The 25,467-nt window shown below is 44.5% G+C and overlaps 1 protein-coding gene and 1 long non-coding RNA gene across 9 annotated transcripts in view; one reads left to right on the top strand and one right to left on the bottom strand.

The window, feature by feature from the left end:
• Nucleotides 1-21,456, top strand: part of PRORP (protein only RNase P catalytic subunit) — a 97,621-nt gene extending 76,165 nt beyond the window's left edge. For 5 of the 7 annotated variants that reach the window (XM_053254605.1, XM_053254546.1, XM_053254557.1 and 2 more), the window contains 4 exons: nucleotides 16,529-16,677; nucleotides 19,425-19,620; nucleotides 19,952-20,076; nucleotides 20,803-21,456. In XM_053254605.1, coding sequence (XP_053110580.1) covers nucleotides 16,529-16,677; nucleotides 19,425-19,620; nucleotides 19,952-20,076; nucleotides 20,803-20,836 — 504 coding nt within the window. In that variant the 3' untranslated portion in view covers nucleotides 20,837-21,456. Of the gene's footprint in view, nucleotides 1-16,528; nucleotides 16,678-19,424; nucleotides 19,621-19,951; nucleotides 20,161-20,802 lie in introns of those variants that run through there. The other 2 variants (XM_053254587.1, XM_053254597.1) reach the window with 2 other exon arrangements.
• On the bottom strand, nucleotides 17,292-25,399 carry LOC128326919 (uncharacterized). 2 transcript variants are annotated; one of them, XR_008308333.1, is made up of 2 exons: nucleotides 25,149-25,399; nucleotides 17,292-19,589 (listed from the first exon to the last, which is right to left on the bottom strand). It is a non-coding gene; the product is annotated as an uncharacterized LOC128326919 (long non-coding RNA). The 2 variants fall into 2 exon arrangements; XR_008308331.1 differs by lacking the exon at nucleotides 25,149-25,399 and adding an exon at nucleotides 24,570-25,140.
• Between the last annotated feature and the right edge of the window lie 68 nt (nucleotides 25,400-25,467).

Genomic DNA, 25,467 nt, shown 5'->3' with positions numbered 1-25,467 from the left:
CAGGGGTTAGGGGTGTGCACGGAACTGCAGAGCTGCGGTCCGGCACTGTGGGGTAGGTTCCTTTAAGGGCGGGGGAGGGTTTACTTACCCCTCCCGCCGCTTCCCCCCCTCCAGCACGCGTATTCTTTGTAGTAATTGGGGCGGCAGGATACCTCCCTTCCGCCCCTTCTCCCTCTTGAGTGCAAAAGACTTGCCGGAGCCTTTCGCGCATGCTCACATCAGGGAGACGTGGAGCTTGTGCGTGACGTGCGTGTGCGCGAAAGGCTCCGGCAAGCCTTTGGCACTCAAGAGGGAGAAGGGGCGGCAGGGAGGTATCCTGCCGCCCCAATTACTACAAAGAATTGGCGTGCTGGAGGGGGAAAAGCGGTGGGAGGGGTAAGTAAACCCTCCCCCGCCCTTAAAGGAACCCACCCCACCCAAACCGGCCAGGTCCGGACCGGTCCGGAGGCCTTTAGAATGGCCTCCGGACTGGTCCGGACCCATCCCTAACAGGGTAGGCAACCTTGGCACTCCAAGAGAGGAGGAGATCTGGTCTTTCAATAGCAAACATGAATGGTTGAGTCCACCATGGTTTGCATTTGGATGGGTGACTACGTGTGAGCTCTGTCTGCTGTAAGCAATTCCCTTTAGGGAATGGGGCTGTAGCTCAGTGGTAAAGCATCTGCTTGCATTTAGAAGGTCCCGGGTTCAATCCCTGACATCTCCAGTAGGGCTGCCTGAAACCTTGGGGCACTGTTGTCAATCAGTGCAGGCAGTACTGAGCTAGGTGGACCAATGGTCTGACTTGGTATATGGTAGCTTCCTATGTCCCAGCTGTTGTTGAACTACGACACACAGGCATGATGCGATGCCTTGCAAACAGCAGTCTTGTAAGGGAGGTACCCCCCCCCAAAAAAAACCCTCTACAAAGAACGTACTTAGAAACAAATGGCACATGTGCTCTTGTATTGTCAATCTTACCGAGAAATATGACATAAATATATAACTCCTTTTATTAGCTGTCATCCAGGTTGTACAGATTCTTTTTATCTCGATTAACTTTTAACTGACCAGAATGATTCAATATCTTATAATGTGGATAGATTCTGTTTAATAGCTAGTAGAATTGCCAGGAGCTTATTAAGAATCATTTCTAGCTGATCTATGTGTTTAACCACTGTATCATATCCTTGTTGGTTTACTCTGTTGGGCTTCTGTTTGTAAACTGTACTGGTCTGTGACTGTAATCACAATCCTCTCGCACAGGGGATACTCCTCTGGTGGGTGGGGGCCTCTTTGTAGTGGGTGATTCGATCATTAGCGGTATAGAGAGATGGTTTTGTGACCCGCATGTTGACCGCACGGTAACTTGCCTGCCTGGTGTGAAGGTTGCAGACATCACACGGCGTCTAGACAGGCTCCTAGGCAGTGCTGGAGAGGAGACAGCTGTCATGGTGCATGTTGGCACCAATGATGTGGGGAAATGTAGTCGGGAGGTCCTGGAAGCCAAATTTAGGCTGATAGGTAGTGTATTGAAGTCCAGGACCCCCAAGGTAGCATTCTCAGAAATGCTACTTGTTCCATGTGCAGGTACAGTGAGACAGGCAGAGCTGAGGGGTTTCAATGCGTGGATGAGACGTTGGTGCCGGGAAGAGGGGTTTAGATTTGTTAGGCACTGGGATACATTTTGGGGCAAGCAAGGCCTGTACAAAAGGGACAGGCTGTGCTTGAACCAAGATGGAACCAGACTGCTGGCGCTTAAAATCAAAAAGGTTGCAGAGCAGCTTTTAAAATGACACCTGGGGAACAGCCGATGGGAGCTGGGCAGTATCCTGTTCGGCAAAAGCCATCCTTTGCCGAGGGTGCAAAGAATTCAGATAAAACAGAAGGGGACAGTGCAGAACCGCATAAAGAGCAGACGGGAGCATGTGCCAGCAGGTCAAAGAGTCATAAGAATAGCATACTTGAGGGGAGAGATTCAGCATATAGGTGTTTATATGCCAATGCCAGAAGCCTCTGAGCCAAGATGGGTGAGCTGGAGTGCTTGGTTGCTAACACAGAAATAGATATAGTGGGCATAACAGAAACATGGTGGAAAAGTGAGAACCAGTGGGACACAGTTATCCCAGGGTATAAACTCTACAGAAAGGGCAGGGAGGGCCGCCTTGGAGGTGGAGTAGCACTGTATGTTAAAGAAGGGATAGAACCTAACAAGCTAGAAAACCTGGGTGGACTGGAGTCCTCCACAGAAACCCTGTGGGTGACTATACAAGGCCGGAAAGGGAACGTGCTACTGGGGACGTGCTATCGCCCTCCGGATCAAAACGCCGACAGTGACTGGGAGTTGCAGGAAGAAATCAGGGAGGCGTCAAGGAGAAGCAGGGCTATAATTATGGGTGACTTCAATTACCCACAAAGACTGGGTAAATTCACAGTCAGGTCAGGACAAAGAGGTCAAATTTCTAGATACACTAAATGACTGTGCCCTAGAACAGTTGGTCATGGAACCGAACAGAGAGAAGGCGACCTTGGACCTAATTCTGAGTGACACCCAGGACCTGGTGTGTGACGTCAGTGTCATTGACCCTTTAGGGAACAGTGACCACAGTGCCATCAAATTCAGCATACATGAGGGGAGAGAATCACCAAGGACGTCTAACACAGATATTTTGAATTTCAGAAGAGGAAACTTCTCCAAAATGAGGAGTATGGTGAAAAGGAAGCTGAAAGGGAAAACCAGGAGAGTCACTTTGCTCCAGAGTGCATAGAGTTTACTCAAAACCACAATACTAGAAGCCCAGTTAGATTGTATACCCAAAAGGAGGAAAGATGCCACTAAGTCCAGGAGGATGCCAGCATGGCTCACAGGTACCATCAAAGAAGCCATAAAAGGGAAGAAGACTTCCTTCCGAAATTGGAAGGCCTGTCCAAATGAAGAGAACAGAAAGGAACACTAACTCTGGCAAAAGAAATGCAAGGTGACAATAAGGGAGGCAAAAAGAGTTTGAGGAACATTTAGCCAAAAGTATCAAGGGGAATAACAAAAACTTCTTTAAGTACATCAGAAGCAGGAAACCTGCCAGGGAGGCGGTTGGGCCATTACACAATGATGGAATGAAAGGGATTGTTAAGGAGGATATGGAGGTTGCAGAGAAGCTCAGTGAGTTATTTGCGTCCGTCTTCACGGCAGAGGATACTGAGCATATACCTGTTCCTGAACCAGGCTTTTTAAGGATGGAGGCTAGAGAGCTGAGTCAGATAGAAGTGACAAGAGATGATGTACTAAACTGTCTGGAAAAACTGAAAGCTAACAAATCACCAGGGCCAGATGGCATTCATCCAAGAGTCCTCAAAGAACTCAAACGTGAAATTGCCGACCTCCTTGCTAAAAATTTCAACTTATCCCTGAAATCGGGCTCTGTACCAGAGGACTGGAGAGTAACAAATGTAACACCAATTTTCAAAAAGGGGCCCAGGGGCGATCCGGGAAATTACAGGCTGGTTAGCCTAACGTCTGTTCCAGGCAAAGTGATGGAAAGCATCTTCAAGGATAAAATTGTAAAGCACCTAGAAGAACAGGCCCTGCTGGGAGTGAACCAGCATGGCTTCCGCAAAGGTAAATCTTGCCTCACCAACCTTTTGGACTTCTTTGAGGGTGTCAACGAGTGTGTGGATCAAGGTGATCCAGTTGACATAGTCTACCTGGACTTCCAAAAAGCTTTTGACAAAGTTCCTCATCAAAGACTCCTGAGGAAACTTAGCAGTCATGGGATAAGGGGACAAGTGGATTGCTTACTGCTTGAAAGACAGGAAACAGAGGGTAGGTATAAATGGAGAGTTTTCACAATGGAGGGAAGCAAGAAGTGGGGTCCCCCAGGGATCTGTACTGGGACCGGTGCTTTTTAATTTATTCATAAATGATCTAGAAGCAGGGGTAAGTAGCGAGGTGGCCAAATTTGCAGATGATACCAAACTCTTCTGGGTAGTGAAATCCAAAACGGATTGTGAGCAGCTCCAAAAAGATCTCTCCAAACTGGGGGAGTGGGCGACAAAGTGGCAAATGTGGTTCAATGTTAGCAAGTGTAAAGTGATGCACATTGGGACGAAGAACTCCAACTTCAAATATATGCTGATGGGATCCGAGCTGTCAGTGACTGACCAGGAGAGGGATCTTGGGGTCGTGGTGGACAGCTCGTTGAAAGTGTCGACTCAGTGTGCGGCAGCTGTGGAAAAAGGCCAATTCCATGCTAGGGATCATTAGGGGATTGAAAATAAAACGGCTAATATTATAATGCCCTTATACAAAACTATGGTGCGACCACACTTGGAGTACTGTGTACAATTCTGGTCACCACATCTTAAAAAGGACATTGTTGAACTGGAAAAGGTGCAGAAGAGGGCAACCAAGATTATCAGGGGCCTAGAGCACCTTTCTTATGAGGCAAGACTACAACACCTGGGGCTTTTTAGTTTAGAAAAAAGACGACTGCAGGTAGACCTGATAGAGGTCTATAAAATCATGCATGGTTTTGAGAAATTGGAGAGAGAGAAATTCTTCTCTCTCTCATATAACACTAGAACCAGGGGTCACTCCATGAAATTGATTGCCAGGAGGTCTAGGACCAACAAACGGAAGTACTTTTTCACGCAATGTGTGATCTACTTGTGGAACTCTCTGCCACAGGATGTGGTGACAGCCAACAACCTGGATGATTTTAAGAGGGGTTTGGATAACTTCATGGAGGAGAGGTCTCTCAATGGCTACTAGTCGGAGGGCTGTGGGCCACCTCCAGTCTCAAAGGCAGGATGGCTCTGAAAACCAGTTGCAGGGGAGTAATGGCAGGAGAGAGGGCATGCCCTCAACTCCTGCCTATAGGCTTCCAGCGGCATCTGGTGGGCCACTGTGAGAAACAGGATGCTGGACTAGATGGGCCTTGGGCCTGATCTAGCAGGGCTGTTCTTATGTAATAAAGGATTTGATTACTGATTGATTGAACTGCAACCCCCATCATCTCCAGCTTATTATAGCTGGGGATGATGGGAGTTATAGTTCAACAGCAGGAGAGCCAAGGTTGCCACCCCCTGTACTAGTAGAACCCTGAAAAGAGACAGAAAACAAAAGCATCTCCCCATGAACTCACTGGCCCTAGAGCAGTAGTGGAGAGGCTTTTCCTCATGATGACACACTATGCTTTCTCATATATTATCCTTTTTGTCACTCTGTCTCTGTATTTGGTTTGTGAGAACTATTCCAGTGCGTTAACCTTGTCTGCATGTCTGCATATTTGGACTCCAGAATTACATTCGTATTGAACATTTTAGGAAAAACCTATTTTGAGTCAGTGGTGTTGTAAAGATGACTCTGTCTTGCAATTGTTACAAAGTACATTTTCATGTGACATAATGCTTTGAGGATTGTGACATCTGTTTAATAAGATGCCACATCGGTTTACCCTTTAGCAAGATTAATTTCCAAAAAATTATGCAACTGAGGAAAATTCCTCTGCTTTTCTTCTTCCCGTGTGGCTTGTTACGTAATAGAGCTTTGGAATACTGTAAACAGTGTGATGCTAGGTTTAGAAATGTGTGCTCAAAATTCATTACTGTACTTTTTGATATTTCTATTCTGTGGGAGAAGTTATTTTTGCTATTATCTATTTCATAGCCTTATGAGCTCCCTCAGTTGCCCATAGCTTAAGTCCTCGTACAAAGCAAGTGACAAAATAGTGTCTTCTAGAAGAACATAGCTCCTAAATTTTCCTCTTGAAGCACCAAATCTTGCAAAATGTATATATGTATGTATTCACATTGCCTGACATGCTCCAGAGTGCTACCACAACAGAAGCAGCCCTTCAGGAATGCAAAAAGGTAGGAAACTAGTTGTGCTTCCTCCTCCTTCTGTGAGATCCTCGGGGACATATTTCTGCAAATGAATACTGTGGTCCTTTAGGAAGGAGGAAGGACGAGAGAGCAGCGAAAATTGCTGCTGCTGGACTGTGGAAGAAAGATGTGGTGCAGCTAGTTTCCAGCCTTTTTACATTCCCACAGAGCTCCTTCCATTGTCGTAGCACTGCGGGTAATGTCAGCCACCATGTGTATAAATGGACTGAGGTAGTAGCTATTTTATATTTGCACAAGTGGAGATCTGTGAAATGCTTCAGATTCTGCCCTTCTTTTGCTGCCTTTTTTGGCAGACTGATGAAGAATTTGCAGTTCCTCCCATACTTGCGTATGATGTAGCTACAGCAGGTGAGTGGCCTTTCGGCTGAGTCATAATTTGCAGTGCTCTCTTACAAAAGCATTCAGGGAATTCCCATCTGAGAAACGTTTCCATATCCTGAGGAGGAAGATTGTTGTATGAAAAGTCTGGCCTTTGAAAAAGTATGACACATACTGTACTCTATGTGATCTAGCAATTGAAGTCCATGACCAGGAATCGGGACTTTTGGATGCCATTCCTTACTTCTACAGTGACTGGGTGCAGTTTTTGGTGGTTCTAGCCTGGACTTTTAATTTGTGTACTTAATTTGGTTAATTTTATTAGTTTTATTTTACATTGTATCTATTTTATTATTGTGAGCCACCCCAAGCAGTAGTGTACTGGATGGGCAGGGTAAAAATATTTTAAATAAATAAGACCAATTACTAAATTCCTGTTGATTACAAGGATGTTTGGATTATGCCTTCACTCCTGACAGTGACATAACCCTGTGGTTTTTCTATGCCTACACACAGTAACTTCTTCACCCAAATGTACCTCTGTGCACCTGTGTTCTAATCATGTGAATATTCTGCTTTTCCAATTCATCCTGGTATGAAACTATGCCTCATTTGTGCTACTGTCCTGAGTCACTTTTCCCGTTCTTGACTGTAGTAGTTTCTGATCCTAAAATTCATATTCTTAGTTTCAGCTGTCTGCTCCCTTTTCATCCATCAGGGTCATCTCCCCACAAAAGCGTTCCGTATGCTATAATTACATTGTAAGCTGCCTTATACTGGTCCATCTAGCTCAGTACTGTCTACACTGACTGGTGGCAGCTCTTCAGGATGTCAGGCAAGAATCTTTCCCAGCCTAGGGGTGTGCGAGCTGACTGAATCAAGCCAGGCTTGAGTTTGAGCCAGCTCGGCTTGTGCTTGAACTGGATTTGGCCCACATAGACTCAAACCACACCCAGCTCAAAACCCCGACTCATGAGCCAGCTCGAGGGATATACTTGTAAAAGGGAATCCAGCAAAGATTCTCCTTTACAAGTAAAAGGCTTTCCAAAAGGTAAGTGTGTGGGGGTGGTTAAATACCATAAATTGTATTTATGACTTGTGAACCACCTAGAGCCTTTGGAATCAGGTGGTATACAAATTAATTAATTAAATAATTGACCCCAGACGACTCGGATCCAGTCAGAATTGAGCTGAACCAGGAAAAATGGTTCAGAGCACATCCCTATCCCTGCCATACCTGGAGATGCTGCCAGGTATGAACTTGGGACCTTCTGCATACAAAGCAGATGGAGCTATGGTTCTATCCAGTGTTCCCTCTAATCTTTCTCATCTGTGTGCGGAATGAGTTTTGTTCTGGGTGGCAGTATCAAGGCAGTGTGCGTCAAGGCAGTGTGTGTATCAAGGCAGTGTATTCAGAGTGGAGCCTTCCTGATTAAACCTGAGCAGGATCTAACATTAACTGAGTGGGCATAAAAAAAACTTCTGAGCATGTGCACATGCACATGCCTTAGAGGGAACACTGGCTCCATCCCCAGTGTAACTAAAATAGCTACATTTCTGTCTCATTCTTTCTCCAAGTTGCTCAGGGTAGCAGGCAAGCTTCTCCCAATTTTATCTTCACAACAATCCTATGAGGTAGGTTGTCGAGAGTGATTGGTCCAGGGTCACTGGTGAAAGTGACGGTAGCCATTTTAGAATTGCTCTCTAAATGGCATATTACTGTTGTTGGCTTTGAGAGACTGTGATCAGAAAAAGGAAGGGAAGTAGCTTGTTCCCTAGTGCAATGGCTGTGGGGCAGCATACTGCTAGGAGGTTGTTTAAATTGCTCTGTCTGGCAGCTGCATTCATGTGCCAAGATACAGCGACTCACCACCTAAATCAGCACATTTTCTCCACACACTGCAAATGGCCTCCAGAAAGGCCTGTGATGTGGTAGAGGGAAAATGCCTGGTCTATGTGGTGAGCTGCTAGGCACAAATGGCTTGGTATGGGTACATAACTGTGCTCGGAACAGTTTTAAGGGTGTAGTGTTATGCATAGCTCTCAAATATACTTGCTCAGCAGAACCAAGCAAAATGCAAATCTGTTGTACTCCAGTCTTATCAGGAAGGTCACAAGAGGGCACTGATGGGTGCTTACCACTCCCCTAAGACCTTTTCTTTGAAGGTGCTGAAGGAAAGGTCTCAGTGGAGTGGTAAGCAATCACCCATGGCATTATACGGAGATATGGAAGGGATTATGTGGCAATACAGAATTCAGTGACATCAATGTGATGATGACACTCAGCCTCTCTCTCCTTCAGAGGGCCTCTTAACACATTAGAGCTTTGAAAAATGTACACCCCAAAATATAAAGGTGAATGTGACAAAGAGATATTTGAAAACACATGTACTATGCAGGTAAATTCATCAGAGAGGCAAATGTGCCTCCGTGTTAGATGTATACTTGGTGGCCAACCTGGGTTTGTTGCTACATAATATGTAAGGCAACCTTCATTTGATGTCATTCCTGGAGCATTGACTTATTGGGCCGGTCCAGATTAACATGGCACTGAGCGATGAAGATGGGAAGGCGCCAAGAAGGAATCGTCCCTCTATATGCACGCCAAAACCCTGGTTCAGGTTTTGGAGCACATGTAGAGGGGCGATTTCAATGAACATCCTTCACGCGCGATTAAAGGATGTGCTGAGAACATGCCAGCACATCCTTGAGTGATGTTCGGGCGGACACGTTCTTAGAACATCCCCGTTTTCATTGCATGTAGGGGGCCGGCAGGGGCCATGTTCATCTGAGTCAGCCCATTGTCTTGCCTTGGGTAGGGACAACGTGTGGGCAAGCCAGCTAAAGCTGAATACAGACTAGACTGATGTGATTATCAGCAGGACCTAGGACCAGGAGAGTTTATGAGCATTTCTTACTGACCAGCTGACCCCGCACAGAACATCTGTGCGCTCTTTGGGGCCGGCGGTTACCTCTCCCCCCCCGTTCTGCCCCAGTCTCTGCTTCTGGGCCCAGCCGCCTCTCTTCCCCACCACCACCACTTCTGGCCCCCCCCTTTCTTTCTCCTCTCCTGGGCCTTGCCTCCGCGGCCGGGCCGGGCCTGCCACCTCTGGCCTCCACGGCGGCAACCAATCCTTCTGGGTGTGCCTCAGCCAATCAGGCGCGTCCACCGCCCAGCCAATCAGCTGGGCACTCGGATGCACATTCCAAGGCACACCCAGGAGAATTATATATATACACTAGCCGACCCCGCACAGAGCATCTGTGCGCTCTTTGGTGCTGGCAGTTACCTCCCCCCCACCTTCTGCTCCAGTCTCCACATCCAGGCCCAGCCGCCTCTCCTCCCCACCATCACTTCTGCCCCCCCCTTCTTTCTCCCCTCCTGGGCCTTGCCTCTGTGGCTGGGCCCGCAGCCTCTGGCCTCCATGGCCAGGCCGCAGCAGCGGCAACCAATCCTCCTGGGTGCGCCTCAGCCAATCAGGTGTGTCCGCCGCCCGGCCAATCAGCTGGGCACTGGGACACACATTCCAAAGCACACCCAGGAGAATTAGATAGATAGATAGATAGATAGATAGGTCTCTGTTTCTTCTGCTCATGCAGAAGCTTTGAGGTGTTGCTTGGTTCTTCTATGAACCTAAAATTCTTTACTGTGCTGCTGACCACAAGCACATTTCACTAACCATCTAGAGAAGAACGTAACTTTGCTACAACTTCATGTGATATCATCATCCTCATCCTCTTCATAACCTTGAGGCTAGACTACTATAATATTCTCTGCATAGAATATTGCCCTTTATTGCCATCTAGAAGCATTTGTTCATATAAAAACGCATCAGCTACAAATAATGTAATCTGCTTTAGTTTCCATCAGTCTGTCTTGTCACCTGTCCAGTAGACATTGTGCCCTGCTGTCTCCCTCTCTCACAGTGTGCTGTGTCCAGACTCAATTAGTCATGACTAAGCACCACTGAAGTCATGAGACCAGTTAGTCATGACTAACTTAAGTCCCATTAATTTCAGCGAGACTTCACAACATGATGCTAGGTTTCTTTCCTGAATTGTCCAATTTGGCCACAACCCATTCTCATTTACCATGTTGTTCTTTGTTGGCTCAAATTATCAATTGAAAGGAAGCAGGCATGTAACTTAAGTCTTGTTTACATTCTAAAATGAATTTCCATTTATTGTCTTATGAACAGATTTTCCGGTTGAACCAGATTTTACATTGTAAATCCCTGCTAACTTGGCAAAGAGGCACCTTTTAACATGGGGATTCTCTTTATTTAGCAGTAACTGGCCCTATCAACCCCCAGCACAGTACCTCCAGTGACTATTGCTGGTGTATATCTTACATTTCTTTTTAGATTGTGAGTCCTTTGGGGACAGGGATCCATCTTATTTATTTATTATTTCTTTGTGTGAACTGCCATGAGCCATTTTTGGAAGGGCGGTATAGAAATCGAATGACTGAATGAATGAATGAATAATAAATTGATGGCCTTTAAACTGCTTCGTCAGTTGCATTGGCTCCCAGTCCATTTCCGGGCCCTATTCAAGGTGCTGATTCAAACATGTAAAACCCTAAATGGCTTGGGACCAGGTTACCTGAGGGAGTGCGTCCCATCCTGGTCCTTAAGATCTTTGGAGGCCCTTCTCCAGGTGCCCCTGCCAAATGAGGTGAGGTGGGTGGTTACTAGGGAGAGGGCGTTTTTGGTGGTTATACCCCATTTATGGAATAACCTCGCTAGTGAGGTTCACCTGGCTTCATTGCTCTGATCTTTTAGCCGCTAGGTAAAGACCTTTTTGTTCACTCAGGCCTTTTAAATTTTAAACTTAAATTTTTAAAAATTGTGATCCAATTGTAACTGATTTTTTCAAAAATATTTTAAAAATTGTTTTTTATTGTATTTTGTATCCCCCCCCCCTTTATCTGTTATTTTAGTCTAATGTTTTAATGTTGTGTTGTAAGCCGCCCAGAGAACAGTTTGTTAAGGGGCTGCTAACAAATAAAGATGCTTATTATTATTACTAATACTATTATTGTTGTTATTTTGCCAGTGTAAGTCTTGGCCACTGTAGTAACACTTTTTATTGACTCAGTCCTGCGAAGATTGGACTGTAAATAAAATGGAAACTTTGGGGTATATTTGGATAAATAAAAACATGTTGCATAGGGAAATGCTCAATATCTTCTGCTGTACTTTCAGGTTTGCAGATTTCTTTTAAAGACCTAGAAGTCAGGTTTGCTCTTGTTTAAAATTTTTATATGCTGCCATTCTTCAGAAATGAATTCATGGTGGCTTTCAACAAAATTAATTTAAAAAACACACACAGTAAAACACAACCTCTAAAATAATAGAATTGAACTATAAGGCATTCAAAATGATAAGGCAGTTACAGAGAAATGTATAGAGTTAGGGAAAGACCTGCTGGAATAAAAAAGTCTTCAGTATTCATTTAAACAGGGAGGAGGCAAGCCTAAGATCAAGGGGCAGGGAGTCCCAGAGAGCTGGGGTCACCACTGAGAAGGCTTGCCCACATATTGACAACAATCATTCTTCGGGAGGTGGCAGAATGCTCAGGAGAGCCTCCTGAATATCCCTGGTTTAGAACAATGTCAACAGATTGCAAGTTAGATTCCAATCTTCTTAATCAGAAATCTGTAGTACTTAGGCAACTAAAAGTGTGTGCCTTTGAAAGTAATTAATTATAACAACTTTTAGTTTTACTTTCCAAATTCACAGTACATAGAAAGGGATCCTGGTGGACTGCAGTAGGGGTATTGTTTTGTTTGTTCTGCTGATCTGCCATGTCGGTTCAAGATAACAGCCACTCAAATTTCATCCCTTGAAACTGATTGCCACAAAATTTAGGACCAACAAACTGAAGTACTTTTTCACACAACACATAATCAACTTGTGGAATTCTCTGCCACAAGATGTGGTGACAGCCAACAACCTGGATGGCTTTAAGAGGGGTTTGGCTAACTTCATGGAGGAGAGGTCTATCATCTGCTACTAGTTGGAGGGCTATAGGCCACCTCCAGCCTCAAAAGCAGGATGCCTCTGATTGCCAGTTGCGGGGGAGTAAGAGCAGGAGAGAGGCCATGCCCTCAACTCCTGCCTGTGGCTTCCAGCAGCATCTGGTGGGCCACTGTGTGAAACAGGATGCTGGACTAGATGGGCCTTGGGCCTGATCCAGCAGGGCTGTTCTTATGTTCTTATGACCAGAGAGACCTGAGTTCAAATACCCATTCAGCCATGAAACTCACTAAAGCTAATCACATGCCCAGAAAAACCATAGCCCGGTTTGGCCTGTGTGTATGCACCGCTGGGAGTGCTCTTCTAACCCTGTTTCTGCTATTGTCTGTCAGCTGTAGCTCCTTGCAACCATAGCGGGGATCCCGGCCAGCTCCAAGGAGGGAGGAGGAATCCCCATATGGGGGAGAAAGGATCCTCATAATGCACCTTGCACGCACATGGTCCATTATGGGTGCTCCAGGGGGTGGGGAAACACAGAGTGACACATTCCCAGTACCCCGACCCCCCAAGCTACCAGCAGCTGCTGGTAATCGTCTGGGCAGGCACTTCACCTGCCAAAGAAGGAGCCCTGGATCATCTGTGGGGAGGTATGCTTTTTAAGGCTTCCTCCCTGCTAATCCTCTTACCCTTTCTTACAGCTCGTGAGAAAGGGCTCACTGGGTGAGTCTGGCCCAGTTAAATATCTCTCAACCTAACCTACCTCACAGGGTTGTTGTGAGGTTAAACATAACCGCTCTGCACTCCTTGGAAGAGCGGGATATGAATCTTAAACAAAGAAGCCGCAGCAACTTCATGAATTATGTTTAGAATTACTTTTTTGGTGATGCAGGGGGTGGAGATAAATATGCAGTTGTAAGAGAAGGAACGTTTGCCTTCATTCTGAAAATCTGAACTATATTTAATTTCTTTATGACTAAAAGAAGGTGGTTTTCCGCCTGGGTTTCTTTTCTAAGAAGCAGTAATACGTGGGAGCAGAACAAGACAGGAAATCCCCCCATGAAAATAATGTGGTCTATCTACAGACCATTGTAGTAATATCCAGATCTAAAATTAGATGCAGTAGTCCGTTAGAGCAGTAGGAAGAAGGAGATCTTTCCAATTGCCTACAAGAAACAAAAATTACAGTATTTTCTATATGACTAATTCAGGAAAGTGTTTGCACAATAATGCAGGATTGCTTTCAACCACTCCATGTTGACTTCTGTTGTTTTTTGTTGACATTTAAGCTTTTTATGAAGCTTGGTTTAGGCAGGGCCATACTTTGTGCCAGGCCAGCTTGACCATACAGGCAGCCTAGGCAGCTGCCAGAATAAACAAGTCAAAGAAATTCCAGCTGTTCTAGAAAGAATGCACAAGCCAGGGGCGGAGCCACCCGTGAGTAAATGGGTTCAAAGAACCTGGACCGCCAATGAAAAGGGCCACTGGAGCCCCTGTTGTGCATAATGTTACACGCAAAGGGGGCGTGGCCTGATTGCCAGAAGGTCCGCCCCACTCCTCCCCCTCTCCAGGCAGTGCTTGCTGCCTGACAATATTTATTTCCCTTCTTCCTCCAGCAAGGGAGAGGAAAGGACATAAACGCTGTCAGGAAGCAAACGCCTGAAATAAGAGGGGAGAGCTTGCTTGGGGCTCCTCAGAGCCCAAGCCACGCCCACGTGCACATGACGACATGTGCATGGGGTGTCACTGGCAGGGCGGAACACAGGCCACCATTCATCTGGCTCTGCCACTGGCACAAGCTTGGGTTTTTGTGCTGCTGCCCACCACAGCTGGTTCTCCAAATACAGGTGTACTCCAGAGTGCTCTGTGATGCTTAGGAGGTTCTGGGGCACACTCTTGTTTCACACAGGGACAGCCTCACCCTACCAAAGGCAGAGAAAAACCTGAGTTGGCCCCACCTTAGTGCCCATCCTTGCTATGATTTTGCCTTCCTCTTGTGCTTCAGTCCCAGCCCATTCCTAGTCACACCCATAGTAAGGGTCCCTTAAATGCAGTCTCTCTCCCCACTCTTCAGCAACTCAGAAGTGGATCATGGTAGGAATTCAGACGGGAAGAATAGCCAAGAGCATGAGGGGAAGGAGAAGGGTTGAACTGCAGTGGCAGGTAATGGGAATGGAATATGGTGAGTTCAGCTTGAGAGGCTCTGCTCCATGTTCCACCATCATAGGTGAGGCAGGTTGGTGGGTATTAAGGCCATGGCCTTCTTAATAGCCATGCCCAGATTATGGAATGCACTCTCCCGTGAGACTCAGCTGACATCACTGATTACCACTATTGCAAAGATTGTCAAGACCACTCTCTCTTGTCCAACCTTTGACTTGGTTTAATTGATTTGTGGAATAATTTAGTGTGTTTGCTCCCTATTCTGTTATTGTTAGTGTTTATCTCTTTTTAAAATGTATTTAATGTTTTCATGTAGATTCTGCTGATCAGCTATTTGTTATATCAAGCTACAGCAGTGGCCCGCAGCCCGTAGTTATTCCATGACTCAAAACAACACCATGGAGATTCCAGGATGTTCCCCAGTGTTACAGTGAGGGAAATAAGTATTTGATCCCCTGCTGATTTTGTCCGTTTGCCCTCTGACACAGAAATGACCAGGCTATAATTGGAATGGTAGGTTTATTGTAGCTGTGAGAGGCAGAATAACAACAAACAAACCCTCAAAAGCACAGTGCCCAAAAGTCAGCGATGGATTTGCATTGTAGTGAGGGAAATAAGTATTCGATCCCCTATCAACCAGCAAGATTTCAGGCTCCCAGGTGTCTTTTCACTATATGCAGGTAACGAGCTGAGATGAGGAACACCCTCCGTAAGGGAGTGCTCCTAATCCCAGCTTGTTACAGTACCTGTATAAAAGACACCTGTCCATAGTAGCAAGCAATCACTCAGCTTCCAAACTCACCACCATGCCCAAGACCAAAGAGCTGTCGAAGGATGTCAGGGACAAGGTTGTAGACCTGCACAAGGCTGGACTGGGCTACAAGACTATCGCCAAGCAGCTTGGTGAGAAGGTGACTACAGTTGGCACGATAACTCGCAAATGGAAGAAACACAAAACAACTGTCAATCTCCCTCGGTCTGGGGCTCCATGCAAGACCTCACCTCGTGGAATTGCAATGATCATGAGAACGGTGACAAAGCAGCCCAGAACTACACGGGGGGGACTTGTCAATGATCTCAGGGCAGCTGGAACCATAGTCACCAAGAAAACAATTGGTAACACACTACGCCGTGAAGGACTGAAATCTTGCAGTGCCCGCAAGGTCCCCCTGCTCAAGGCAGCACATGTACAGGCCCCTCTGCAGTTTGCCAATGCACATCTGAATGATCCAGAGGAGAACTGGGCGAAAGTGTTGTGGTCAGATGAGACCAAAATCGAGCTCTTTGGCATCAGCTCAACTCGCCGTGTGTGGAGGAGGAGGAATGCTGCCTATGAGCCCAAGAACACCATCCCCACTGTCAAACATGGAGGTGGACACATTATGCTTTGGGGGTGTTTTTCTGCTAAGGGGACAGGACACCTTCACCGCATCGATGGACGGGACCATGTACGATGGACGATGGACGGGACCATGTACCGTCAGATCTTGGGTGAGCACCTCCTTCCCTCAGCTAGGGCATTGAGAATGGGTCGTGGATGGGTATTCCAGCATGACAATGACCCAAAACACACAGCCAAGGCAACAAAGGAGTGGCTCAAGAAGAAGCACATGAAGGTCCTGGAGTGGCCCAGCCAGTCTCCAGATCTTAATCCCATAGAAAATCTGTGGAGGGAGCTGAAGGTTCGGGTTGCCAAACATCAGCCTCGAAACCTTTCTGACTTGGAGAGGATCTGCAAAGAGGAGTGGGACAACATCCTCCTGGGTTGTGTGCAAACCTGGTGGCCAACTACAAGAAACGTCTGACCTCTGTGATTGCCAACAAGGGTTTTGCCATCAAGTACTAAGACATCTTTTGTGAAGGGATCGAATACTTATTTCCCTCACTACAATGCAAATCCATCGCTGACTTTTGGGCACTGGGCTTTTGAGGGTTGGTTTGTTGTTGTTCTGTCTCTCACAGCTACAATAAACCTACCATTCTAATTATAGCCTGGTCATTTCTGTGTCAGAGGGCAAACGGACAAAATCAGCAGGGGATCAAAAACTTATTTCCCTCACTGTAAGCTGGAAAGATTAAAGCACATCCAGGAAGTGCCCCACATTTTAGGAATCTGTTTCCACTTTCAGTCTCCCAAGACCTGGTTCATTGAATGTTTACTACTTTTTTTCTCTCCTTTGCTTTTACAGCTGCTGGATGTTGTCGAGCACTTAGCACAGCGGAATCTGAGGTTGCTTGTGCTGGGCCGTAAACACATGCTGAGTAGATCTCATCGGTGGCACAGAGATAATTTGGCTGCTATGCAGAAGAAAGCAGACTTCTTTTTTACTGAGAATGTGTATGTACTGGTAAAAAATGCCATTCTTCAGAAATACTAACACCCATCACAGGTTGCCATTCAAGAATACTTGAGGCTCTTTTGATGCATGTTTATTTAACAACAACAACATTTATATACCACTTTTCAACAAGTTTCCAAAGCATTTTACACAGAGAAATAATAAATAAGCAAGATGGCTCCCTGTCCCCAAAGGGCTTACAATCTATTTTTTAAAAATTGTAAATAAGTAAATAGGTTGCAGAATCTGTTTAATCACTTAATTTTGCACTTCTCTGCATTACTGCATCCCATGGTATTTCTCTGCATCCCATGGTAGTGTAAAATGAATGCAGGTCTTTCATTGTAGCTGTTTGATATTGTGGCATTGCCCTGCCTTGCCTGGTATTTATTTAACCAATGATCAGTTGTTTTGTATTCCCAACCCAACTTGTGCACAATAATGTACCAGCTAGCCCAACCATTAATATCAAGCAACTGATGAGGTGTTTACTAGAACAAAGCTAAGCTAATTAAAGTATGTCTCTCTTATCCAGAAGATCAAGCAATCTGGCAGCAGAAACACTAACCAGAATTGCTAAAGAGGCAGCCTGTGATACAGAAATGAAGTTGACTAGAGCTTTGCAAACTTTTATTTATTCATTCATCCATTCAGTTTCTATACTGCCCTTCCGAAAATGGCTCAGGGCGGTTTACACAGATAAATAATAAACAAATAATAATAAATATGCACATTAGTTAGTCGTAACACTCTCTCTTTCTTACATCCATGTGCAATTAATACTGGAACATACAATGAAAAACATATAGTATATCTTTTCAGGACAACTATTATTTATGATTAAGCATTGAAATAACTCGCATGCATACTAAGAAGAATTACATTTCTAGTCATATGGAAATTCCTGTCCAAAAGAAAAAGGATTAGATAGATAAAAAGCTGGAACACTACAGAATGCTTAACAAAGAGCAGTTCTCATGAAAACAGGAAATATCATTGGTCATTATTTTTTGTGTTAAAAACTATCCATTAACAAATTTGCTACAATTTAATCCAATTTAATTTGCTTCTGCTGTTAACTTTGGATGGAAAATAAATCCACAGTGAGTCAGAGAGGCACAATTCTGTTTAATATCCAAATTTGAAAATTATCTCATAGAGACTACAAAAATCCAAGGAGCCTAAAAATCTTGATGGGTTGGCACTTGCATATTTGAAATATATTATTTTAGTCCTACAGAGCTAGGCCAAAATACTTGTTTTTAGTGCTGACATCCAGACTAATTGTGTGCTTGTACTACAGGGGAGGGGTTATTTTTGCTGATCTCCCCTTTGCTCTGAAGCCCACTGTGCCTCCTGAAACTATGTCCCTGAAGGTCATGTGGCCCTCAGGGATATATTTTCAGAAGGCACCGTGGACTTCAGACAGAAGGGGAAATTTGGTAAAAATCACTCTTCTCCATAGCACCAGGCAGTGCAGTGTTTGTCTGGATGCCAGCCAATATCTAGATAGTTTAAATGTTGTTCATGATTGGAATCAGTCATATTTAAATATACTTTTGGTCTGGCAATATTGCTACAGTTCAGTTTTATTAGATGGCAAAATATCTTTTAATATTATATTATTCAGTTATAGCGGAAGGACTTATTCCAACAAACCTGGTTTCCTAATAGTTGGATATTATGACAAGCAGAAGCAGAGGCGTATCTAGGGAAAATAGCGCTTAGGGCAAGCACTGAAATTGCGCCCCATGTCCAAACATCTGACACCCATCTTTCAGATAACATTACCATATTATCAGCTCAAAAATACAAGTCAAGCTAGTTAATCTTTTAATATTTCAAAAACTATTTAGCAGTGGACATAGCCAGACCAAAAAAAATGCTGGAAAACTACAAATTTCAGTACGCTGGGGCTCATGAAATACCCAAATACTATGTGGAGGTGTACTTAGAAAACTAAACAGAAGCGCCTGCCTAATTGTCTACTGTGCATTGTAGCATCACTATTACATAAGTTTTAAAAATAAATAGAGAATTTGACTTTTCTCAGATACTCTGAAAATGCAGAGTAAATTGTGTCACTGCTTGGAATATATTCTAGTATTTCAGAAAGATAGTGAAAATGAGAGAAAGAGAGCAAGAAACTCCCAGTGGGCCTTAATACTAAGGATTTCACACTGATTCAAAGACAAACTCACCATTAATAGCCATATTATTAAGACATCACATTTAACTCACTTATCACAAGAAGCAAAGTAAGAGCAAATGAATACAATCCTAGCTCATAAGCACCAGCTCAGTATTCACAAGCCCTGATTCTCTATACATAGTGCCAAACTGAATATGTGTACAGAGACTTATATTATATTAAATTATTTTTTTACCTGTAGCCCCTTTAGGGGGCTTTCTAAAGGCCATTGGGGGAGTCTGCAAAGGCTCCCTCTCCCCCCGCTGGCCTCTAGGGCCTTGCAGGGACCATTTGAGCATGTGCAGTGGCCATTTTGTTTTCAGTGGCCATTTTTTTAAAAAAAGTTAATTTTTAAAAATGGCGCCCCCCTTCAAGTGGCGCCCGGGGCACATGCACTGCCTGCCCCACCCTAGATACGCCCCTGAGCAGAAGATCAAGCCCTTAATAGCTTTGTATTTAATATGGGCAAAAAATTTTGAATAAGTTCTCGAATCAGTTTTACAATCCTCAGGTCTGCAGTGTATGATGTTCCTCTTTGTCTTTTTCTTGTTTAAGGTCTGAAGATGATCCCTTCTTACTCTATGCCACTCTTCACTCAGGCAGCCACTGTAGGTTTGTTACCAGAGATCTGTTACGTGATCACAAGGCTTGTCTCTCTGACGCTCTTACTCGACGCCTGTTTTTTAAATGGCAGCGTGGTCATCAGATAGTGCTATCTAGCTATAAACCAAGAAAGAAGATAACGTTTGAGGTACTGCTTGAGTGTATTAACATTACTTCTGTTTAGTGATAGCAGTGGTAAATTGCGTCGATATTATTACCAGCACCAGAACATAATATTTGACAGAAATCCTAAAACAGGACACAATTTTTAATATTTAAGGATTGGGTTGGTAACCTGGAGTAATTTTTATGCTTGCTGACAATCTTCCAAATTAATGGCCTTAGGGTTTTATTCCTTTAGTGATTGACCCTGCTTGTTAATTATACCCTTGTTTCTTATGCTAGAAGATATGCAACTTGCACATGTTCATATGTAGGGAAAAGTGTATAACAATTACCTCTCTCTCTTTACTTAACAGCCTGTATTGCGTTATGATACTATTGTGCAGACTTCAGATAACACCTGGCATATTCCCTATGATGACAACATTTTGGAAAGATCTTCTTACGAAGTGCCAACAAAATGGCTCTGTCTTCAAAAGAAGTAATTAAAAAAAAAAAAAGAATGTATCCAAACCAAAAATGTCTGTCTGTCTCATCTCAAATAAACCAGATGCTGTGCATCTAGTATGGAGTTTGTTCTTGGTTAGAATGGTGAACTAGGACCGAGGAGACCCAAGTTCAAATCCCCATTCAGCCATGATACTAGCTGGGTTACTCTGGGCCAGTCTTTTCTCTCTCAGCCTAACCTACTTAACAGGGTTGTGAGGAGAAGCTTAAGTATGTAGTACACCACTCTGGGCTCCTTGGAGGAAGAGCGGGATATAAATGTAAAATTAAAAAGAGAGAGAGAGAACCAGCATGGTGTAGTGGTTAGAGTGCCGGACTAGGACCGGGGAGACCCGTGCTCAAATCCCCATTCAGCCATGATACTTGCTGGGTGACTCTGGGCCAGTCACTTCTCTCTCAGCCTAACCTACTTAACAGGGTTGTTGTGAGGAGAAACTTAAGTATGTAGTACACAGCTCTGGGCTCCTTGGAGGAAGAGCGGGATATAAAATGTAAATAATAATAATAATTCCTTAAGTACATCAATCCATATTTAAATATTTCCATAATACCTTGGAAATTGTGGAGAATATTAGTTATATTTCTGCATTTGAACAACTGATTTCAATCTTTGATTTTTTCATGTTGAATGTTAAGAGTATCCTTATTTTCACCAATGGTCATCATGTATGCATTTTGTTTTTATGACCATCTTTCAAAGTAGTCCCAAAGTAGATGCGAGAAGTCAGACCTGACCTCAGTCACTCATGCGTTGGTAACATCCAGATTGGACTACTGAAATGCCCTCTATGTGGAGCTGCCCTTGAAGACTGTTCAGAAGCTTCAGCTGGTTCAGAATGCTGCCGCAAGGATGCTCATGGGTGCAAGTCGCTTCACAAGTATTACATCCGTCCTGCGTCAGCTTCATTGGCTATCGGTCTGCTTCCGGGCTAGATTCAAGGTGCTAGTAGTGACCTTTAAAGCCCTACACGGCTTGGGGCCAGGATAGCTGTCAGACTGCATTCGCCCATATGAATCTGCCAGGGCCCTCCGCTCATCATCTCAGGCCCTGCTCATGACCCCGCCACTAACAGAGTTCCGGTTGGTGGGGACTAGAGACAGGGCCTTTTTGATTGTGGCCCCTTGGCTTTGAAACGGCCGCCCTGAAGAGCTTCGCCATGCTCCCCCACTCAGTGTTTTTAAAAAACGTCTTAAAACACATCTTTTAAAAGAGGCTTTTTAATGCTCCATTATTATTTTGTTATATCTGGTAGATTCTTTTTCAGCTTCTTATAATTTTCAGTTTTAATTCAAACCTAATAATTGTGGTTTTTAATCTTATTTTTAAAAAATGTATTTATTTTTATTACTTTTATTTTATCTGTGTCTATCTTATTGTTGTGAGTTGCCCTGAGCCGTAGTGCACTGAAGGGGGTGGGTATAAATATTATAAGTATTATTTATTTATTTATAAATAAATAAGGGAGGGAGGGAGGTACTTACTTCTCTTCACTGGTATTGCTCCATTTATGCTAATGGAGTTATCTGCTCACTTTAATCATCCACACACTCCCATTTTCTCAGGGCGTATTTCCCAGGGTTCCATCTTGCTCTAACAACAGCCAAGAAATCGGATACCTTGAAAGAGTGCAAATATGCAGAGGAAGGGGTAGGCCCCTGCAGCTAAGGGCTGGTTCAATTCTCAATGCCTCTGATTCTCATTCATAAGATAAAGTTAGCGGTCTGTAATCTGGAACACAGCTGAGAGGAGACCAATCTTCACCCCAGCACTGGAGGCATCAGGAGCATAGGGTGCATTTATCCACCTCCAATTATGTCCACTAGGATGAACACGCATACAGTCCCATCCCTCCCTCATAATAATGAGGCATATTGCTAGTCCTTTACAATATATACAGTGCTTAAACTGGAAATACTGCCCTCTGTTTTGCAAAAGTCTCTTGTGTTTTTGTTCCTTCTGTTTCTACCAGCTGGTTAGCTCATGCCATACTGTACAATAGCAAATGCTAAACAAAGCTGGATAGAATGAGTACATCTAACCTTAAAGCACATTCCATTTTGTTTGTTTCATTTACAGAAACAAATCTTTCAGAAAATAATCTACTGAAACAACTCCTGTAAGTGGAAGTAGATGATAATGCTGCTATATAGCATATATTTAGTATTAATAGTGTGCTATATGTTATACAGACTTGCTCTTGAAAGGTGGGCTTACAATTAAGCACGATAAACATAGCAAAATTATAGGGAGGATGTCAGCTGCTGTCCTCTAACAAAGTGAGCATGTTTCAAGGAGCTGTGGGTATGTGCCAGGAGCTTTCATACAACTCCCCTAATCCCCCTGCGTATGTGCTGTTGTGCGGGAGTTCTTAAAGTTCTCAATGCTGCCCATACTAAGGGTAAGATTGATCTTCAGTGATGTGTTTCCAGTCTAACAGAGCATTTCTGGAGTGTGGACAGCACTCCAAATTCTAAAGACCCTTGAGCAACAGTGCCTGTGCAGGGGGATTGGGGGAGTGTTTTGTTAGTCAGGATGTCAGCCAGTGTCTGCTACAGAAGTTGTGAAAACAGGAGAGGGTTAATGGGTAAGGGACAACTCAGAATAGGTGAGGTAATAATGCTCCAAGAAAAGAGCATAAGAAGTTAATTTTTAACAAGATTTTGATAAGATAGCTAAAGAACAGGAGTCTACTGCAGACTAGGGATGTACATGAACCATTTGGCAGCAATACGGGTTACCTTTAAGAGATGGGGAGAGTGCTCTTACACACACACCCCACATATTTCCCCCACCAGTGCTGTGTGCAGGGCGGCAGCGTACCTTCTTGCCCTGGTCAGCATCAGACTGGAAGTGGCTGGTGCATGTGTGTGTGTGACATGCACATGAACACCAGCTACTTCCGGTCTGACACTGATCGGGGCGGCAAGAAGGTACGGTGCCACCCTGCACAACGATTTTGGGCACAGTGCTGATGGGGGAAATGTGGGGGTGAGGAAGATAAGAGCATCCTCCTGGTCACTTAAAGGTAACCCCCCTGCCGCCACCGAGCCACCGGATAGGTTCAAGCACATCCCTACTGCAGACAAAGGAAATGGTCAGGCAGAAGATGATAATGGATGAAGTGAAGTAGCAAGAAGGCAACTGCAGTCTAAGGAATGGGGCAAGCAGTTGGCATGATACTCCAAACTGGCCCTGATCATGGATAGGGGAGGAGTGTGGGTGTGCATGCCAACCTGACATGGGGACAACCCAGCCCTTTACTATACTCTGTATACTATGCAGAGAAGAAGCTTGGACAAACCACATATCCTCCCTGACACAATTAGGTGTCAGGTGGGGAAGAAATGTGTGTTCCTACGCATTGGATTGGGTAAGCTTGGAATATCATCTAAACCAGGGCTGCTCAACTTCAGCCTTCCAGCAAATGTTAGCCTACAATTCCCATAATCCCTGGCTATTGGCCACTGTGGCTGGGGATTATGGGAGTTGCATTTCAAAAACGTTCGCGGGGTGGGGGGACAGGACTAAATTGAGAAGGCCTGATCTAAACCAACCCAGAGAAAGCACACATACATTCTTGACAAAGGCAGAAAGTTGGAGCATCTCAATGAGTCTGAAAATGAAGTTGGTTTCCAGTCCAAAGATCTGCAGCCTAATCTTGTATATGTTTTTTCAGAAATAAACACCACTGAGTTTAGTGGGATTACTTTCAGGTAACTTGTGCACAGGATTGCAGCTTCAGTGCTGCTTCATTCTTTACATTTTCCTAAGCAAGTGTGAATGTGTGTTATTAGTCTTCTGGGCTTCAAAGCATATCTGTTGGTGCAACCATTTGTGCATTAAAACACACACACCCCTCTGGGGAGAAGTGGTAATACTTCTATTTAAACAGTCATGTGCGCAGTGGTCTTTTAAGGAGGAATGGCTATAGTAGGAGCATAATAATGAGAAGAGCAAATATTAAAGGACAACAGGAGCCTAAGCCAGCAACAAGGTAGTCGCAACAGCCTGTGGATATTTGCCTCCCAAAGACTGGTATACTTTCAGGGACGTAACTACTATTAGGCAAGGGGAGGCGGCTGCCTGGGGGCCCCCATACCTCAAGGGGCCCCCCAGAGGCAAGTCACATGTGAAGTGTGTGTGTGAGTATCAGTGAGGGGCCCATTTTAAAATTTTGTCTCTGGGCCCACTCCAGCCTTGTTACGCCCCTGTATACTTTGTAAGCATTTCTGATTTGGGAAGTATACATAGTAGCTGTTAAACAGTACTTAAGAGTTTCTGTCTGCCCTGGAAGCAATAAAATCAATTTGGGGCTTAAATTTAGCAGCAATGGCATGGGAGACTTGCCAAAAGGATGAGGTACAAAGGGAAGATAAAGAATGCTGAGGTGCAGCCACACACCCAACTAAAGGCCTGAAATAACCTGCTTGTACTGAGTATCATTATTTAGAATATGTATATACCACCTTTCAACAAAGTTCTCAGCAGTTCCGACAGGAAAATGATTAGGATTATGGTTCTCTGTTCAAAGGGAGCTCACAGTCAAAAATGCAGCACAAGGGAAATACCCACAATTGTCCCTGAACGGATGCTGTGCTGGGATAAACAAGGATGGTTGCTCTTCTCCTACTAAAGTGCTCCTTTGCCTAGGCGGCTTCTGTGAAAATTGCAGAGCCAACAGTGGCTGCTGCTCACCAGGGAATAAAGATTCATCTCCCCCAACGTCAAGCCCTTCATGTCTTTTAGGTGACTTGTGCCATCATGGCATGATTCCCAAGCACAGAACGGGGAAACATAAGAGGGGAGCCATTTGTTTGGAAAGCGGAGGTGGGAGTGCAGGAGGATTTCCACCAATGGCAGCACAAGTAGTAGAAGTACGTTGCCACTTCCTTTTCTGGGAGGTATTTAGACTGACTTTTAAGAACCAACTCAGCATAGAACAGATTCACGTCATTTTCTTTCCCCACCAAAATAGTCTCACGTAACTACGTAGACATAAATGTTGATTTAAACTTCCTTTATATATGGCGGTGTCATTGCTATACCTGTTGATGTTCCCACCAGTAAGAACATGCTACAGCTCAGCTGTTAAAAGCTCTGGAGCCCTGCCAAAAAGGTGGCAACTCGAGGCAGAAATGACGACTTCGAAATCGAGGACAGGGGCTTATGAAAAGTGAGTTCCAAATAGAATCCGTCTGGGAGGGAAGTCCTTTTAGTTCAACGACGTTTTTGGAGCCCGACCGCACTTTGCACGATGAGAAGTACCGCCACGCGCCGAAGCGAAGCTTGAAGAGCCGAAGAAAGGCTCCCCTTTGCGCATGCTCAAAAAGTAAAAAAAAAAAAAAAAACCAACCCCATGGCATT

This window comes from Hemicordylus capensis, chromosome 1 (assembly GCF_027244095.1).
Source record: "Hemicordylus capensis ecotype Gifberg chromosome 1, rHemCap1.1.pri, whole genome shotgun sequence".
Taxonomy (NCBI): Eukaryota; Metazoa; Chordata; class Lepidosauria; order Squamata; family Cordylidae; genus Hemicordylus; species Hemicordylus capensis.
Note: the sequence above shows the minus strand (reverse complement) of the source record. Positions and strands in the feature narration are given on the sequence as shown.